This window comes from Triturus cristatus, chromosome 2_2, assembly GCF_964204655.1.
Source record: "Triturus cristatus chromosome 2_2, aTriCri1.1, whole genome shotgun sequence".
Taxonomy (NCBI): domain Eukaryota; kingdom Metazoa; phylum Chordata; class Amphibia; order Caudata; family Salamandridae; genus Triturus; species Triturus cristatus.
The window spans coordinates 264,088,505-264,108,235 of NC_140582.1; the positions used below are offsets into that span (position 1 = coordinate 264,088,505).

Here is a 19,731-nt window from a genome sequence, read left to right on the forward strand (position 1 = left end):
TTTTTAGAAAAATCTAGCAACATCAATTATTGGTAAGCGAACAAAAACAAAGATTTTAAAGGCCGCAGGGAATCATGGATGTCTCTTTAACTTTCCTGTAGAAGAGAGCATGTGACCACTGCGAATCAGTGTGTGATGATTGTGTTTAATGGATGTAATTAGATCCTAAAAATTGTGTTAATCTTTTAAGTGTGATTATAGAGTATAATCAATTCAAGTTTTCGAACTGTTTTATCTCTTTCTGCTTTAACATGAATCTGGTACTGTACGTGTGTTCTTAAGGTGTAACCCAGGAGTCATGAATATCTGTGTGCAGGCTGAAGAATATGTATATTTTGCGATAATATTCGTGAATTTCCTTCCCAGGCCTTACAGTCGGCGTGCCTTGAAGGAAGGGGACATCATGATGGGCACTCAAGTTGCCAGGTAATTCTTAATTTATTGAACAGTAACAGTAGGTACAAGACTGTCCATTGTAGGCAAATAACCTTAACAGCGAGACACATTAGTCCACCAACAATACATCCAAAAAGTCTATTTTCTGTAATTTTTCAAGAAGTCAGTGTGCAAATTGTGCCTAGGCTGAACAACAAGCTACCTAAGTAGCCACTAGAAATCATAGATATGGAAATTAAATGCATAATTATTCCATGCAAATTGTCACAGAATGGAATACAATTTAAAAATGTTCTGACATGTTTACTCTCAGACCTTTTTCTGTGTCACATTATTTGTGGAATTCCCTTTGCTATTGTGTTAAAATGTGTAAATACATTGAGCTGTATGCTAAAGGTATTGTAGTATCTCCTAGAGCACAAACATTCGGGGTCCGATTCTCAAAGATAAACATAAACTTAAGTCTACGTTTACTACTTTTTGGTATTCGCAAAGGTAAGTTACTACTAGTCACTTTACTACTAGTAATTTTACTAGTAGTAACTTTACTTGTAGTAACTTTAGTAGTAGTACAGTTACTAGTAGTAACTTACCTTTGTGAATATTAAAAAGTAGTAAAATTAGACTTAAGCAGTAAACTTAGACTTAAATCCAAGTTTATTACTTTGGTATTCACAAACCTAAGTTACTACTAATAACTTTATTACTAGCAATTTCACTAGTAGGAACTTTACTACTAGTACGTTCACTAGTAGTAAAGTTACTTGTAGTAACTTACCTTTGTGAATACCAAAAAAGTAGTAAGCTTACACTTAAGTCTAAGTTTACCTTTGTGAATTGGGCCCTCAGTGTTCATTCAAAACCTATAAAAGGTTAAATGTGATGGTAAGGGCCTTTTTAATACTTTGGCGGTCCTCCTGTAGGACTGCCACTGCTGCACCCAACAGGAGGACTGCCAAGCCTGTGGTGCAATCACCCACCGGATTCGGAGTTGAATCCAGGGCGGGCAGTGCTGCAGAGGTCTCACATTGGTAGTTTGCTAGGCTCATAGGAGCCTAACATACAGACCACTGCCTTGATGCATGCACCATGTTCTGCATGCCACACTGTGCAGGAACGATGGCGCAATTGTAGGGGGAGGGGCACAATATGTGCACACACGCCTATGTCCACATTCAGCCAGGGGCCTTCTCAGGGACCCTCTTACCTGCATCTCTGCCACCCTATTCATGGCAGGCTGTTGGCCATGAAAAGGGCGATGGAGAGGCAAGTATTATTATGCTTGGCGGTGCCAGCATCAGCACCGTCAGCATATTACTTTCCCTGTCTGCGCCCCACCAGTGTGGGATCCTTGATCCCAGCGGAGCGGCGGTCCTGTGGCGGTCCGACAGCCACACTCAAAATACTGGGAGCGGCCCCGCAGGGGTGGCAGTGGTCAGACCACCACCACAAATAAGGCGGTCCTGAGGACTGGCGTACTCGAAACTAGGCCCTAAGTCTTAAAACTCAGAGTAGGCTAAACAGTTTGCAGAAATGTTTCATTTCTCTATGTGTAGTAGTTTTAGATCTTTCCCAGGTTCACCTACATAGTTCTTTTCCGTATCGCCATAGCACAGAACTTTTCACAAGGATATCAAAGTGCACTAAACAAATCTGGGATCTTGATTTAGAGTAAGACATTTGACAACCAGAAACTGCATTTTCTTTCATTGTGTAAATTCTTCCTTGCTAATAGTAAGATTATTCCTTTACCAGGCTGGCAGTCAAAAATAAGACTGAGTTAGATTTTTTCACCACCTCAATATAACAGGAAATTGTGCCACAGAATTTGTCACATTGATGCGACCAATATTTAAAAATTCTGCATAAACACAGTTTACGAAGGGGTACGTTTTCTAGGGTGAGAAATCAAATTATATGATGTTTTACCTTCGTCTGAGTAAACATTTATTTATGGCAAAAATGCACAAAGTTGCAGAATGTTCTGTTTAGGTCTAGTCCAATTGCTTGTCATCAGCCTCCTCTCTCCATCAAAGTCCTGTTTCTTTGAATGTGGTGTGTTCCAGACCCCAAATTCAATCTCACGCCATGTGTATGATCTTGCTATAAAAGAAGTTTTTTGTTTTCTCCCCTCTGTTCCTCAGGGAGATATAGTGGGCTGATGCTCTAGTCTAGGTTGTGCATAAGTGTCATCAAATGTGGTCTGGAAATGTAAGTCAAATAAGTATTTGGGTGGAGTGCAAACAATTCTGTACTGAGGCTATGTACCATGAAGTGAATGTTGCTGTTTGATGTGTAGGAATTATGAAAGAATGGCCAGACCTAAAGTTGTAACATCTTGAGCAAATTGATAGTAACACTTACATGCACTCCATGGCACAACTATGGGTTATTGATATTTAGAAACAGTATAATACTACGAAGGTTTCAATTATGTAATTCGTCGGGAATATGGTTTCTTAAGTGATATTACTATACCTGTTATATTTGTGATGGCCACATCTAATTCCTCATCATTTGAAAATCCTTGGTGCCAGATTGGATCTGGAAATGTTTTCATCAATTGGTCCTCTAAGCTGATAGACGGTGTCAAATAAGTCTACATCATCCTCATCCCACCTATTGAATTGACAGTGCAAAGCCATATGTAGGCGCCACCCATGTGTGCTGCCATCTGTTCCTTTTATTTCCACACCCTGTGATACGAATCTGGAGCTCCACTCCCACATTTTTGTCAGTGCTTTCCCCACCTCCAAAACATGTCTTCTGCAAAGACCACAGGCTTCCAGCCATTCAGTACCTGCAGAAAGCAAATATGTGTTACAGACCTGCACAATGTCTCCCTTTGTTTTCTCAGATTCAAGATTAATTTGAAAGCATGTGATAAAAGCTCCCTGATGTATTTGGAGGCCAGCATGATGCCTGAGGCAAAGCTGTATGTTGCAGATTGTAAGAATCAAGGCCATTCTTTCTCCATATCTTAGTTCCACCTGTTCCCATTCCTGGTCCCGATCACCATTCTAAGGTAAGGCCAAAATTAGGTTAAAAGAGGAGTCTTGATGCAAGCACTGACGTCTTCTTCCCATTGCTACCGCTCCAGGGAAAGATTGTGCAGTTGACATTCCAAGGCCCCAGCTCCCCACTGGTGGAACCTGCCCTGGCACTGTCTGATCCCTATTAGACCTCTGATCCGATCCCTTCAACCCAGTTGTGCTCTACTCCTTTGATTTCAGTCTACCTGGTGCTACCACGACTGCAGAGGTGCTGGTTCAAAATGTGACAACGTCTGTAATGAAGACGGAGATGTGTTTGGCTAGACCATGGTCAGTGTCTCATTATGTGATCACTAAGATACCACTTTCATTGTGGGAAGGATCTCCAGCTGAGCCTTTGCCTCCACACCAGCATTTCCATGAGCTTGAGGTCTTTTGCAACAGATTCAGATGTGATACAGGCCTTGATATGTTCCGGATTGCAAGGTTGATGATAAGGAAGAGCCTGACAACATGATAACTCTCACTATTCTATTTCTGGTCTATATTTAAATCTTCAGAACACTAGTAGCCTTGGCACCTCACAAGAGATGGAACTGGATTACCCATTACGGCACCCACTGAAAAAAGCCTCTTTAGTGGTGGTGGTCCATAGAGCCACAGAGGTGTGGGGACTACCGTTGCCAGGTGTGGAAACCAAAGCAAACTTATGGAAATCTTGCAACCAGACCCACTAACTCAAAAGCCTTTTCTGCCCTTCAGTGAAGCGCTGCCAGACGTCTTGACAGTGGCATGGTAGAAACCATTATTATTATTATTATTATTATTGGCACCACCAATAAGTCTCTCCATTACTAGATGCTGTAGACCTGCTCCAGGGGATCTGGCCTTTTTAGGTCTCACCAAAGACAGCTCATGCGTTATTGCTGAAAGATCTATTGTACTACCGAGCTTAGAGCCCACCAATTACTTACCAATGGTTGGCTTCCCGTCACGCTCGATGTTTTGGTTTTCATTGGTCAACGATGGCAGCTGGTTTCATTTTGCCAACCGTTCCAGACCGCTTTGGCAGGATGTTGCTTTCACCTCTTTGGATTCCACACACACATCACAGCATTTCTCCAATATTTGAGAAACATCATTGACGCAGCAAAGCATCATTTTCAGTGAGCTAGATTTTCTGCGCTGCAAGCTACTAAGCCGTGCTGTGATATCGCACTTACGTGATTGTGCCGGCACTTCTGGCCTGAGAATGCCATTTTGGGCAGACACAGAGAAATAGTAGCAGCGAAACAAGCATTTGCAATGCAATAGGTCTCGCCTTTGTTAAAGTTAGAGCTGTTGACTTTGAAAATTACAATGTTTTTTACTTTTGTTTATTATTTGCAGTGTTGTAAATATATTTGCATAGTGCAATTGCTATTGGTATAAATAAGCAAAAGTAAAAAACAATGTTATTTTTAACGTTAACAGCTCTAACTTTAAGAAATGCGAGAAGTATTGCATTGTAAATGCTTGTAGAATGGTACTGATTGGAAGAAGAGAAACGGGAGCGAGCTTAAGGTGTAAGGCAAAAACCGGGAGGGGAGAGGGTTATAAGAGAACGAGAGAAAGGCGGCTAGGGAAAAGAACGACGGGTAAAGATAGTGATGTGTAGAGACAAGAGAAAAGGTAAGACAGGAGGTCAAAACAATAAAGAAATGGGAAGGAGACAGGATTGAGAGAGAGGGAAAGGGAAAGAAAAAATGGTATGAACGAAAAGGGAAAAATAAACAGGTGGAGGAATTAGCGGAATTTAGTACTCTCTTGCAAGATCCTTCCAGCAGAGGTTGATACTGGCAAAAGTGTCCTGTCTTGTTCGAGAGCGATGAATTATGAGCAAAAAATAGAGTTTATACATCTGTACTGCAGGGTTCTGATATAGTGTGATTAGATAATTTTCTATGCTAACTCCATTCTTTGCATAATGGGAACAAGGAGCTTGTGCCTGGCCCTAAACACACAGTAGCCTTCACCACAGTGTGAACAAATATTAAGTTCTAATATAAAAAATGTGATGGTTATTGTATAGTTTCAGTAAAATCCTGTATGCCTGAAATAAATAGGCCAAATTGCTTTTCAACCATTGTTTCAGTCAGTTGGTTTGTGTACTTTTATGGGTTTACATCAAAAACTTGAATACCACTCGCTTGACACAAGGATTTCTAGCCATCTCTACATTGTGCAGGGATTATCAGATTTCTCTACATGCCCATGAGGTTTGAAGACATTTCAACATGTGGATTTTTGTTAATAATATTGTACATGTTTCAGTATTTGTAGACATTCGTAGTGAAGCCCTGAGTGGCTTTTAGACTTTGTTACATAAAGCGGTTGGTTATGGTGCCAAACCAGGACTGTTTTTTTTGGCCTTTCTACCAGAGTTGGACGTTTCTAGATTTTTTTCACACTCAAGATTTTTTTTCAAATGCTTTTTTAAAAAATCTGTAAGTACGTGAAGGAGGCTCAGCACTTACACTTCTTGTAAATATACATTCTTTCAATCCCACCACCTTGTCTTCCATTGTTTCGGTGCTTTGGTTTGTATTTCCGTCGCTCTTGACTCATAATAAGGTTAGCTTGCAGTATCATCTTCTTGGGTCTGAGAATATGCTGACATTAGGTAGTTATAAATGTCTCTATAACTTGAAATACTGCTAATATTTGTGTACGTTAGGCCACACTAAGAGACATAGACGAGACACGTTTGTGGCAATTCCATATTGGTTTGTCATCCTTATCCTAAATGTGTATAGATTTTATCTCCAAAGAAACAGACAAAGGGCTCCTTTCTGAGTGTGGTACTGTCTGCAATGCACTTTACAGAGGGGCACAATGGCGCAAGAGTGGTGGTTGCTTGTTGCCTACTGCAGAGAGATTATTAGAAAGGGGTTTCAACCTTTGCATGCCAGTATTTGAAAGTAGTTGTAACGTGCGTGGAATTATTCACTGGTGTTTAAAATACTCGCTTTCTTTGCAGTAAACAGGGCGGCATTTGTCAATGGCGTCATGTTATTTCTAGTAATTATGTTGAGGGTTCGCATTGTAGGCCTGAATGACTTTACGAGCCGTCCCGATCGCTGGTGCAAGCAAGGGATAGTGGCATGCGTTCTACTGCAGTGTGCAGGATAGAAAAAGACCCCAGATATATATTTTCTGGTGACCTGGGGTCTTCTTAGGGCAGGATATATTTTCAGGACCACAGATTTCGGTGTTGATTTTACCACATGGGCAGACCAATTGTGTTCTTATCTGAATATATCTTTGGCTCTCCACCAGGACGTGATTATTGTGCACACTTAGCGGACTTTGCATTTTTTACCAAACGTGAGGATGCATGCAACTCACAGAGGAAGCTCATACTTGCGTTTTAAATGCTTAGGTCGTAGACTCGGAAAATAAACAATCTTTTGCTATGTTGCACTTCTGTTTGCCAAAGACGAAACATATTTTCCGCTATCGCTTTATAGTGAGAGGAGTGATAATTACAAAATAAAGTAAATCAGGAGAGAGGGGTAGAAGGGGAGGGGAGAGGGGCGGATGAAAACACAAGATGAAAGCGCTTATGTTTTGAGCCGATCCTTGTTAGTTTGCAAGCAATTAACGAGGATCAGCTGAAAACATAAGCGATATTTACCCAAACACACACCATTCCCCCCCTTTACGAATTGTTATATTGGGGCAGTGGCGGCCGCTCCATTTGTGCGTCGGAGCGCCGCCTCACTGCTTTCTCGCAGTGCGAGAAGCAGAAAATAAAATGGTATTTAAAATACCATTTTACTTTCTGCTTCTCGCGTTGCGAGAAAGCAGATGGCATTGGTAGCAGCCCGGTTGGGGGCGGTCGGGAGTTATGCCTGGTTGTGGGCGGGCAGGTGGGCGGGTCAGAGAGGAGTGGCTTCCACCATTCTGTGTGCCCGGACTGCTTGGTCGGCCCTGGGGCCGACCAAAGCAGTCATGCTCACTGTACATTTTCTCTATGTAGGCTGCAAAAATGGCGTCCCTACTGGTGCCCGGCTGGGCGCCGCCCGAGACTCCTCACCAATCACAATGCTGCCATTGCAGCGTTGTGATTGGCCTACAGGAGGGAGGGAGCTGCATCATGCCTGTTCCTGTTGAGAATGCGGGAGGGACCCTGGCCCAAAAGCAGAGGCGGCGGCGCGGTACGACCCGGTCAGGTAAGAAGTTTTGTTTTTATTTTACTTTTAATTTTAAACCCAACCCCCCCGCCGCAAACCCCCCCCTGCCCGTGAGTATTGGTGCCAACGCACAGCCCCCCTTCGAGTATTGCCGCAAATGTAAAGCGTTTTGTGTCCGTTTTTCAGCTTCTCTTGTTCCCCCCTCCCCCCACCCCTCCCCCCACAGCAGCCAAACATATCCCCGTTTTCTCTTTTAGAAATGATGAACAGGGCTCACCTCACTCCTGTCAATAAGTGCATGTGAGAGAGTCTGGGGCGGCATGTTAAAAGATCTGCCTTAATAATGTATACATTGCATCTATAATGACATCTTAACGTTTGTTCCTGAATTGTGTTTTTTCATAAAGGGAAGCTTTTTTTGTAGGCTCAGCCCCCTCTCTGCCCCTTATCACTCCGTTTTCCAATTTATGACCATCCGGTTGGTGGGGGTGAGTGGAGGGTGTTCTGGGGCTGCCCCCGGTTGACACCACCACTGGATAAGGTACTTCTGACATTACGGGTAATGGCGGTGGGGGGAGGGGAAAGCAGCCACATAAGCACTGGATGCCAGACTCAGGCGAGTTATTTTCACCCCTGCTGTGTAGAGTGAGCGCGCTGTGTGATCTGCTGCAGGTGAGTTTTCGGGGAGGTAGGTCTGGAGCCTGGGAAGTTACTGAGGGAGAGGGTTTTGTTCCCTCCTTCTGTTTGCAATGTAATTTTGGTGTAAGGCGCTGAGCTGCCAACTTTAGAGCGTGTAAACAAGGTTCAGGTTTCAGCGTCTGTTCCACATCCTGTGATTCTGGGCAAATCACTTACCCTCTCCTGCCTCATATACACTTTGAATGTATCCCTGTGTAATGTAACTACATACCTGCCAACTTGTATATTCAGTTATTTTAGTGACAATTGCGCACCTCATGAGTGGAAATCACTTTTCACTCAGCTACAGTAACAGCTGGACACTTCTACTCAGCAACCAACTCTTACCTCAACATTTGAAACCGCTGCTTTAAACTGCCTGGATCTCACCCATTCAGAGGTCCGATATTCTGGCTACCTAGTCCCACTGAACTATCAAGATAGCACACTGTTTCCGAATGAACTATGCTTCACACTAGCCAACCAATCTGCAACCACAGCGAATAATCTCACTGTTATGCTAAACATAAATGGCATTCAAGAAAACATATTCAAATACACTGTTCTCAGGGGTCTGATTTTATTGATTTAAGGCTTTGTGAATTACTAAGTGAAACATCTATCGATATGTCCCTGTATAGTAAATATAGGTGTGTCAATTGTATGTGGCCCCGCCGTTTTGAAAGCTGTCATGTCTCCGCACAGACCTCTTCATTATGCCTGCACCCCTAAAACTGAAACTGCTGTATTCTGAAGCTAGCCACGTGCCATCTTCTATTGCTGCTCAGTTGCATTAGTGCTGGGGCTCATTTGACAGAAATATTTCGTATCACTCATCCGAGTTTTGATTTATAGGTGGAAACACACCTGCTAGGAACAGAAGGCATTAATCCTTCATTGTGCACCCTCAGGTCAATATTCATGCCCTCATTAATGGTAGTTAGTCGGGCCAGTGTTCTTAATGGAATGTAGAAATTCATAGACCGATACACGCACGTGTTCTGGTATTCAGCCCTGTTTGCAATCCATGTCTGCGTATTTATTCTTCCACAAAGCTTAGTCACGCTCAAGTAAATAGTACCTTGCTTGATGATCGAATTGCTTGTTCAGCACCAAAAAGGGGGTCATTTATCTAAGTTGGCAATCCTGCCGATATGTACAAGCAGCAGTTTGTGTCAGTCTTCAGATTCCAGAGGTGCTTCACTGTCCAGGAGGTAGGTGCTGGACTGGTAGACATACTCTTACAGTACAGAGCAGGCAGGTACTTGACCAGGGGTAGACATGATCTGACAGTACAGAGGATACATCACACAAGATGCTGCATCTGTGAAAGTAAGGCTGCCCAGTCTAGGTATCGCATTCACGTGGCAGTGAAATGACATGAAACATCACTTGATGGCACGCACACGTGAGATATAATGAATATGTCGGTAGAATAATGTAGATTATTGAACAGGGTCAGTCTGGTGTTTTGAATTTGTGATACCCCCCACCCCCTCTCATAGACCAAATGTTGTCTGCTAGAGTAATAATAATATTAAAATGGACCTGTCTGTATTTTTTAATATTGGCTGTGATGGGTTTACAATACTGGACATAGATAGGGTTTTCAGGAGTAAGTCTGCTGTTATAGCTCGTGTATGTCTCGCCCTACTGGCAGCTGTGAGTGGTCTTTCGGTAGTGGGAAGTGAGTATTAATTACCTGAGGCTGTTGACCAGAGTGGTATGTATCTGAAGCCTTCCAGGTAACCAGTGGGAAGGGTGCAAATGTGACTTTCTTTGACAAATGGTGTCTCCCTCATTGAGCAAGGGGTGAGTGGAGCGCAGCAAAAGTCAAAATCCCGGTTCTGGGCTGTTCTTGCATCCTCTATTCTGTCTGATTCGTGTCTGGCGCACATTTTTTATAACACTTTGCTGGTAAAATACGCAAAGATTGTCCTCTATGATTCATAAAAATTGGCAATTTCTTAAATGATTAACATTTCAATCATATTGCTTTATTAACCTTCCTGCTTCCTCAAGTTTGCTTGAAAATGCACCATTTGTCCACTATTTATTTCAAAATGTTCTGGGGTGGGGGGAGAATCCCCCAAACCCCCCTTAAGTTCAGGCTCTCTCGCCATAATGCACTACGGCAATAATTTTACGCCCTACCACTTTCAAATGTCACCAGCCGCCACTGTATTGGGGACTGCTTTCCTTACCTAAGCCAGGGAAGTTCATGGATCCTTCCTCCCCCCGCCTCCGTTGTCCATAGCTGGGCTGCGAGAGTGAAAGTGGGAAGGCTGGTCTTGCTCAGCTGCAGAAGCACTGCCTACAACTGGAGGAGAGGCAGCGCCGTGTGTGATGTAGAGGCGGGGACGGAGTAAGGGAGGGTGGGGGGTTGGCCCAATATGGAAGAACCAGGCAAACACCACTAAGGAGACACTCCGTGCTAAGCTAAGAAAATAAAGCACGGCAGAGGAAAAAGTAAAAAAATATATATATATATGAAAAAGTAAAGAAATAGAAAAGAAATGACAGGACAACTGCTTTCCGTATGAGGCTTTCTGCGCCAGTTAAAAAAAGTAAATGATTAATTGTTAGAAATGGGATCTCTGGTTGGCTAAGGCTTGCGCCAAAGCCAGGCAGAGACCACCACTCTAGTCAGGGCAAGGGAGTTACACGCCAAAGATAACCCCTGCCCACCCCCTTGGTAGCTTGGCACGCGCAGTCAGGCTTATCCCGGTGGCGATGTGTAAAGCATTTGCACAACACACACAGCAACAACATACTAGGCACACCACAAAAGGAACTCCACACAAGGTTATATCAAAAACAGCCTTTGTATTATCATAAAACACATTAGATGGTAATCACACAATATACACTGTGCCAACTGGCACTGGGCAATATTTACAGGGGATTATATAGACATGACAGGGCCACGTTGGCCACTGTCAGAATCATCACTTCGTAAAGTTAATAAATGTAGACATAAAATCAACGTAGAACACAACCAGTAATTACTGGCACACTATACTCAGCATCATCCTGTAACATAAATCATATCATGTAAAGTATCATATCAGGCGAGAATTACATGCCAACCTCACCAGCATAAACCCATTATGCAATTATCTCACAAGTCTAAACACCTTAGACCCTAACCTAACTCACATAAGGGGCGTAAATCACACAGTGAAACATAATCTCACTAGCATAAACCATAATATGCAGAACAACCTCATAATCATAAACCACAGTTTAGAGGTATAACACAGGGGGCGTAATCATACTACATACATTACATTTCCTAGCACCACACCACATTAGGGCATAGTCTCCTCAAAAGACCATAGTAAGCATAAATCACATTAGGGCCTGGTGCCCTACAAACCTCCCAGTCCCCCTGGCCAACTGGCCTTCTCAATAAGGGGGCTCAAATGCCCTGTGTCCAGAATGTCAGGGCACGCTGCCAAAGCAGCGAAAGTCAAAGGTGCACACTTTGCGCAGGCCTAAACGTAGCAGCTGGCACTAAGTGCTGCGCAGCTGTGAAAGGGATGGGGGCGAAGGAGTGCGTTTCACTCCTAACTTCAACATGTCCCCTAAGAATTGCAGGCTAAACGGTGCAGCTGCCCACTACTTGCTGGGCAGCTGTGAAGATCAATTGCAGGCCTGGGCTATCAATGTGCCCTTGAATCAAATATGCCCAACGTTGGAGCCACAAGGTGCTCTGTGAATAAACATGCCTCCATGGAGCGCACTGGCTCCTGAAATAATCATGCCCCCAAGCGCTGCAGCGGCACGCGACTGCGGCGCCGCTGTGAGGATCAGCCCAACACTGGGGTACTGAAAAAGGGTCACGGGCCCCTCTGGTCCTTTAACCAACAATGGCCCCCTAAACAATAAAGGCATGGGCCCCTCTGAGCCCTCTATTACAAAGAGCCATCGCTCACTCACTCCGTGGGGCACAACATGGGGAAAGAACACGGGCCCCTCTGGCCCAGTAAATAATTATGCAAAATGTTGGAGCAGCCCGCAACGGCGGGTCCGCTCATGGAGAATAGGCACTGTCACTGTACACAGTACGGGCCCCTCTGGACCCTCTAAGCACACATGGCAACAACGGTGGAGCGGCCCGCTCTCTGGCGGGACCGCTCGGGATCTGTGCCTTGACCAGCACCACCCCGCCCCCTCGAGCCCTCACTCACTGGCTCTGGGGCAGGACTCCGATTCAGCTTCTCTCCTCTCGCTTTTCCTGCGCCAATCTCCTCTCGGGGCTCTCCCAGGCTGACGGGAGCCCTGCACTGACTTCCGGCCCGGCTGCAGGCCCGCCCCTGTCACGGGCAGGAGTGCCTGACTTCCGGTTTTGGCCGAACGGTGCCACAGCGGTGATTTTTGCCCCGGGCACAATTAGGGGTAGGCTCCCTCTACATAAAAAAATATAAAGCAGGGTGGGCACCCGCTCAATAAATAAAGCAACGTCGTGGGGTGGGCACCCGCGCACTAATCCAAATGCAAGCGAAGACGCAGGGTGGGCACCTGCGCACTGTAATAAAAAATAAGCGGGTGGGCCCCCGCAAAGCAGGCTAAGTGCAGTGTGGGCACCCGCAATACATCGGGCAGAGCGGGGGAATCCCTTCGCTGGGGATTCCCTCCTGGCGAGAGGCAGCTCGGCGCTGCGAAGCCCACGCTCTCCATCAGCTGGGCAAAGCAAAATAAAGCGCTCCTCCTCAGGACCACAAAGCGCTCTGTAGGAATAGAAAATAAAGCACTCACAGGGCACTAGGAGCACAGCACAAGGTCCTTGGTAGATCCAGGAAACAGCAAAAAGGTCCAAAAAGTCCTGGAGGCATCAGGGGGGCAATGTAGGACCCAGGGGCCAGCACACAGGGCCCTCCAGCAGGGAGGCAGCCCCCATGGCGGTCCCTCCTGGGCCCCACCAGCAGCAAGTTCCCCTCTGTCAAGAGCAAAACATCTTCATGGGGTCACAGCCCCTTCTTTCATACAGCATTTTCCTTTGTCTCAATGTGTAGGGCATGGGGGAACCAGATACAACTGGTTCAGGGGAGCTGTTGAGCACTTTTTTGCTCAGCCTCTCTCTCCCTTTTACAGGACAGGCCAGGGACATCAGACGCACCACAGGAGGTGGAGCCAGCATTGTGGAGGGAAGGCACATCCCATTTCAGGTCCCAGGTGCAACTCATCCCTCCCATTTACATGCAGATCTCTCCATTCACCACCAGACAGACTCACCCTGGCTCCTGGAATTCCCCACACCATCCAGCACCTGTCAATCACAAGCCAGACATTCACTCCACATCAGGCAGGCAGACACACAGTACACAGAAATGCCAACTTCTAGAAGTGGCACTTCTCCACCAGTCACCATAAATCTGCGCACACCATTGCGCAGCATTTATTCTCACGAGTCCGCGCATACTAAACTCGACCCTGCACTCCTCTCATACCAGGAATTACCATGGACACACATATCCCCCATGCATTCCTATGGGAGGGCAGTCCAATCTCACCACACACACTCAGAGAGCGCACGCACTTTATACTGGGCCACAGTGCTAAAGTGCCCAGTTCTAAAACCACTACCACCATGTCAGAGCTTAAGGCAAAAAAGTTCAGGGGTGAACCTGCCAAAAAGGGCCAAGTCCAACACTAATGAAAGCGTTAGGGGAGAGCTTTGGCACCGCAAGTAAGAATCGGAAAAAAGAAAGACGCTGCAGCCATTACTATAGCTGCGGCTGCAAGTACAGCGCATACAAACATCATAGTAACAAGCAAGAAGCACTGGTGAGTGCAATGAGCCCGCCGCCTTCTGGGCTACGGTAACGGTCCACTCTGGGGGGCCCCGGCTCCCAGGGCTGAGCAGACACTAAACAGGAAGTGAGGCCGCCGGCCCGTTACCTTTTGGTGCAGGTCGGAGGAGGGTGGCAGCAGGACAAACTCCCGGGTGAGGCCAATTTGGATGGTGAAGGAGACGCCCGGGCAGGGTAGCAGGGGCAGCGGTGAAGGCCCAGGTTCCAGGCCGGGAGCGGGCATCGCCAGGCGTAAAAACACAGAGCAATAAAAGGACCCGCGGCGTGCCAAGAGCAGACAATGGAGAGGACAGCCACCTGACGAGCGCATGACGAGTAACAGACGACGAGTCCAGTCCGGGTGGGGCGGGGCCTAAGGGAGACAGGCCGGTCACCCAAAAGCCTCACTTTGAATCGGAGGACAGCGTTTACCATAAAGGATGATGCTGGCCAATGAAAAGCATGGACGGAGCTTCGAGCCCACTTCCAAAAGCAACCTGATGACAATAGTTCTCGCAGAGCGGACAGCGTATGCGCTGCAACGCTAGGCGAGACCTAAAAAGGGGTCTGCCGGAGACCAGGGAGGGGGTAGAGACAGGTACATTTGTTGAATGGACGCCACTATAAGAGCCTTGCTCCCATTAAAATAGTCATTTATTTTTCATACTCATTTAACTTTGGTACTTTCAGCAAAATTCAACAGTTTTCTGAACATCTGACCCTTCAAGATCCACGCAGGGGCTTCTGTGGGAAAAAGGCATAAGAAATGTGTCCAAATATTTGGTACTGGTACACCACCTGCTGGTAAGAATTTAGACTGCATTCGACTGTAAAGCCAGTGGCCAAAAACTATGGAAATTCACTCAAAAAGACATTTTCAAATAAAAAATATCCGGCATAGGCAAGACCTATAGGCTTTTTCAGTGCTTGTTGACACAGGATAACATACCAGAGAGCCTTGTAGTTCAGGCTTTTGCCAACAAGGTGAACCTAAATGACTTCTCTGCTGTTTTACCTAACCGAAATCTAAGCACATTTACATGCTTGGTAAGATAGTTTTCTCCTTTACTGCAGTGAGGTGTCAGAATGCAGTTTGTTTTTTGGGAAGATACTCTTATCTGCCCTCTCTGAGGAGTTCCAAAATATGTACACTCAGATGGTCCATGAAGGCCAGAATGTGGCCAAGGCCATTTTGTGGGCCAGTCTGGACACTACAGTTCGAGTAGGCCACGCATTGAACACTAATGTAACTAAGTTTTTCGCAGTCTGGCTGAGAAAAAGCAGATAAAATGCTGAGGCGATTCATAGGTAGCCATGTGGGCCATGCAGTGATCCATAATATAGTGATTCACTGTTCGGTTGTCTGGAGAAAGGTCAGATTCAGTGGTGGGGCGATTCATAGGCAACCGTGCTGCAGTCTGATCCTAGAGCACAATATCTCCTGCAAATTCCACCAACCCTAACAGATATTTAGAGGTTGCTCTAATCTTGTACTCTAACAATCGGACACTGTTATGCAGTGCTCAGTGTATGTGATCTGGCTCCTAAAACATGTTGAAGTCGGCTTAAAACCTGTTTGGCACTCTTTACTTTCCTATAAAGCCATAGTTTTTGGTACAGAAATACACCAGTGGCATGGAAAGTTCAATGCCACTTGTGTACCCTAGCACATTATGTGCCACCCACTTCAGTGGCATTTAAAAGTTGTATTTAGGGCTACCATGTTTTGCCTGGCAGCAGCCTCTTAAATCATGCTGCCCAGACCTGTCAAAAATCACCCATGCAAATCTTACTTTAAATATCAAATAGGTCTCCCCTGCACACCATTGCTGCCCACATAGTAGGATGCATATTAATATTTGAGTGGAGATGTGTGGCAATAGAAATGGCATGTTCTCACAGAGACAAGGCCAACAAATAACAGACAGTAGTCAAACTGTAACTGGTGCATAGGAAAAGTCAAAGTGTTGATGACATACTTAAATCTATAACTTTTGAACTGTACCAGCTACAGACTATATTTGAAGTGCCATTTTTATAGTTAATACACATCCAATCTTATGATGAAGTCGAATTAACTTTATATGCATATGCACAAATGTGAAAATACCAATAGTAATTTGAATGTAATAATAACTTGATTTAGAGTATAGCAGAGGGGTTACTCCATCTAATCCCATCCGTCTTATTTCAAGTGCATTGAATATCCGTCACGTTTGTGAGGGAGTAACCTGTTTGCCATACTCTAAATCAGGCCCTGAGTGTCTGCCAAATTTCAGGCATATTCGTAAAACGGTGCTAAAGTTATAAGCAAATTCAGAAATAGCTTTTCAGCTGACAAGATAAGTGTTAACATTTCAAGAGCCCACACAGCATCTTTTTCAGATGCTAATATCGCAAAAACTTTTCAACGGATTTACACCAAACTAATAAGCATGCTTTGTGAGTACATTTCTAAACTCATGGTAAGTTTACAATATGCAATCTGCAGTTTTTGCTCTATCTGCCAGCAAAATTTCCTATAAGAGCTAAAATGAGAGATGATACACTTTTTCACCCCTCTTAACTTTTTTATCCTGTGAATAGATTTTCCTGAAATCTTAGCAGACGGAGTAAGTTTCATACATATCCATCCATGGGCTGAAAGCTATAGACAAATCAAAAGGCTTTTTCATTGGAAAATCATTTAAAACAAAGCTACACAATAACTATTGCCACTTTGTTTGTCATCTATCTACCCATCCATAAATAGATATATCCACATTTACACATTTATTAATACAGTACAAACATCAAATGAAAGTTTATTTCCACTATGCAGCAAAATTGCATGAGCAAAACACATTCTACAGTCTCACAGATTATATCTAGCAATTACTTTGCAATGGAAAACGACTCTCCTAATAGTCATGAGGTCCCTTCAGCGTAATGTTACCATACTGCACAAATGTATCCCTTTGCATCTGTTTTCGATTAAGTACACTTTTGTTAAAAGAAGTTCATATGAAAAAATACCATGGCATAAACCCTATATGCAGATGAACAGAGTATAACATACTGTTCATTACCATGGTTGAGAGATGGAGGGTATTCATGTCTCACTTGAGGCTTTGTCTCTCGTGGGTCACTGCCCCTCCCTTCACTCAAGAACGGTAATAAACAGCATATTACACTTTGCACATCATTATATACACTACACATATATATATATATTACACTCCGGCAATCCTTGCTATATGAAGGGCAGAGTCCAGCATTGTATATTACATGTGGGACAAATGTAGGGGGAGAGCGTTTCAAGCCAGAGCTAATTTAAGAGTTATAAATCACACTATTATATCTTTACCTGGGTTTGGTGCACTTGTAGTGTCATTCAGTTGAGATGAAGAATAGCGCTACGCTGTCCCCCATCATGTTTTTCAGGGATTTCTGCCCCCTTTTGGGCGTGGCTCGTGGGACTGTGCACTTAGTTCCCCAGGTGTTCAGGAAACAGCTGAAGGCATGGCTGGTCTCTCAGGCATATGATAAGTAGCTCTCTTTCCTCTATTGCTGCATCACGTCTCCCTCAGCGCCAAGAAGCCGTTGGTGAACGAGCGGTTAATAAGTCTCTTATAACATAACATAACATAACAGAATGCTGTTATGGCTAATTGGGTTGTCATAAGATTTTAAGGTTGAAGGAGTCTCACTGAAACCTGCCGCTAAATTGTTGCTTCATAAAGGATTGTTTTAAAAGGACGGTTTTTAATTTATTCCTGAAGCCTTGGTGATTTTGTTGATGAGTAAGGTGAAGGTCTGCGTTGTCCCATAGCATAGGTCCCACAAATCATAACTTCACTGTGTTTTTTACCTCATCAAATGTATCATAGTGGCGTAGCTGGAAAGCAATGTCTTTGCTGGGGCTTAGTGTGAGTGGAGTTGAATTGTAAAAATGCGTCAATGCCCATCCACCAAAAATCTTGGTGTAGAGTCCAAAGCTCCATGCATATTGCTCAACACAGAGCCAAGGAATTGTTTTCAAGGCTCACAGATATGCTCGTGTTTTTTGAGATTCAGGTTAACACTGGCTACATTGTTCTGCAATTCTGTTGATGCAGGATTATTTGAAGTTTGAGCCCCCAAACCAATCATTCTCAGACACAACATCAAACATACAATGTGATATATTAAGTCATTGAGCCATGTGTACATTTTCTTTTGCTACAAGGACATGATCTTTGGGGTCCATGAGTAAACAATGATGCAGTAGTCCAATCTCAGTAGTGATGATTTCTAGGTAGTTCCTCTCAGTGGCAGAAATGTAGTGGCACAACTTACTTATATAACATAATTAGCTGTTGCCTTATGCATATGACCACTCCATTGATTTGAAAATGAAGAAAGTGGCTGAGTTGAGTAATGTGTTCCATGACCTTCTGGTGTGGGGGCCTTGCCCATTCTTCTTGGCATGGTTAAGGGGAGGGTGATGCTGTCATTTCCCATTGTCAACCCTTAGTCTTTACCACATTTAGGCACAGGAAGCTTCCCTTCATCCAATGACTAATGTGCTGCAGATACCCAGAGATATTGGTGTTACTACAATGAATCCCTACTCTCTCTGTGATTCTCAGACCAGTCTAGGTGTCATTTGGCAGTACATTTGGAAATGTAAGAGATGTGGCTCAATGACGATGACCAAGGACACATATGTATGTTAAATAGCAGCGGTGACGGGGCAAACACTTGAGGTACCCCCCATGCAAACCCTTCTCTCTTTAAAGTGGGCTGAGAATTCTGTGTACGCTTCTTCTCAAGTGCAAGGGTTCAGTACTGTCTGATACTGTTACAGTTGCCCTCATAACTCCTTGAGCGGCAGCTCATGGTGCACAAGTTCATTTTCAGACAACAGATCACATGAGTTTAGATGCGCCAGGTGACCCTGATCTACAATGTGATGAGGAGGTCGTTACCGATGCCAGTCAGCATCGCTTCCATTCCTCATTAGTGTTTACATTTTTTAAGCTGGAGTATCTGGTAGGCCTTGCAGCTGTTTAATTAACTTCATCTTGAGGATTTTTTGTGCATAGCGTAAGGTAAATATTGGACAATATTTGATCAAGTCTTTTGCTCACTACGCCACCCCCGTTTGGACCCAGACATATGCAAATATGTCTTGACCCTGTGCCCCATGGAAACAGTCCAGACCAAACTGCCAGGCCAGGTCCTCCCTGGACCGGAAACTAGCAACCTGGGACCGGTTTCAGGGTATGTCACCCTTCTTCATCCAGGCTAGCTTGAGTCCCGTGGCACATTGAGAAAGGGACCCATGTCTGGACATACTCATCCCACTTAGGGCAAAAGTGTTACAGCAAACAAACGATGGACGGAATGATGAAAATGCAAACATTCTCCCCCAGTCAAAAGATCTGGGTTAAAACCATCATTCTTTTGCCCAATACGCCACCCCAGTTTGGACCCATCCATATGCAAATATGGCTTGACCCTGTGCCCCATGGGAACAGTCCAGACCGAACTACCAGGCCAGGTCCTCCCCGGACCGGAAACAAGCACCTTGGGACTGGTTTCAGGGTATGTCACCTTTCTTCAACCAGGCTAGCTTGAGTCCAATGGCACAGTGAGCAAGGGATCCACGTCTGGGCATACCCATCCCACTTAGGGCGAAAAGTGTTACAGCAAATAAATGATGGACTGAAT

General features: G+C 44.7%; 1 protein-coding gene across 2 annotated transcripts in view; it reads left to right on the top strand.

Annotated features, from left to right (window-relative positions):
- Positions 1-19,731, top strand: part of LOC146862126 (prostaglandin reductase 1-like) — a 291,511-nt gene that overhangs the window by 143,247 nt on the left and 128,533 nt on the right. For both annotated transcript variants that reach the window (XM_085641315.1, XM_085641316.1), the window contains one exon: positions 367-426. In XM_085641315.1, coding sequence (XP_085497441.1) covers positions 367-426 — 60 coding nt within the window. The remainder of the gene's footprint in view (positions 1-366; positions 427-19,731) is intronic.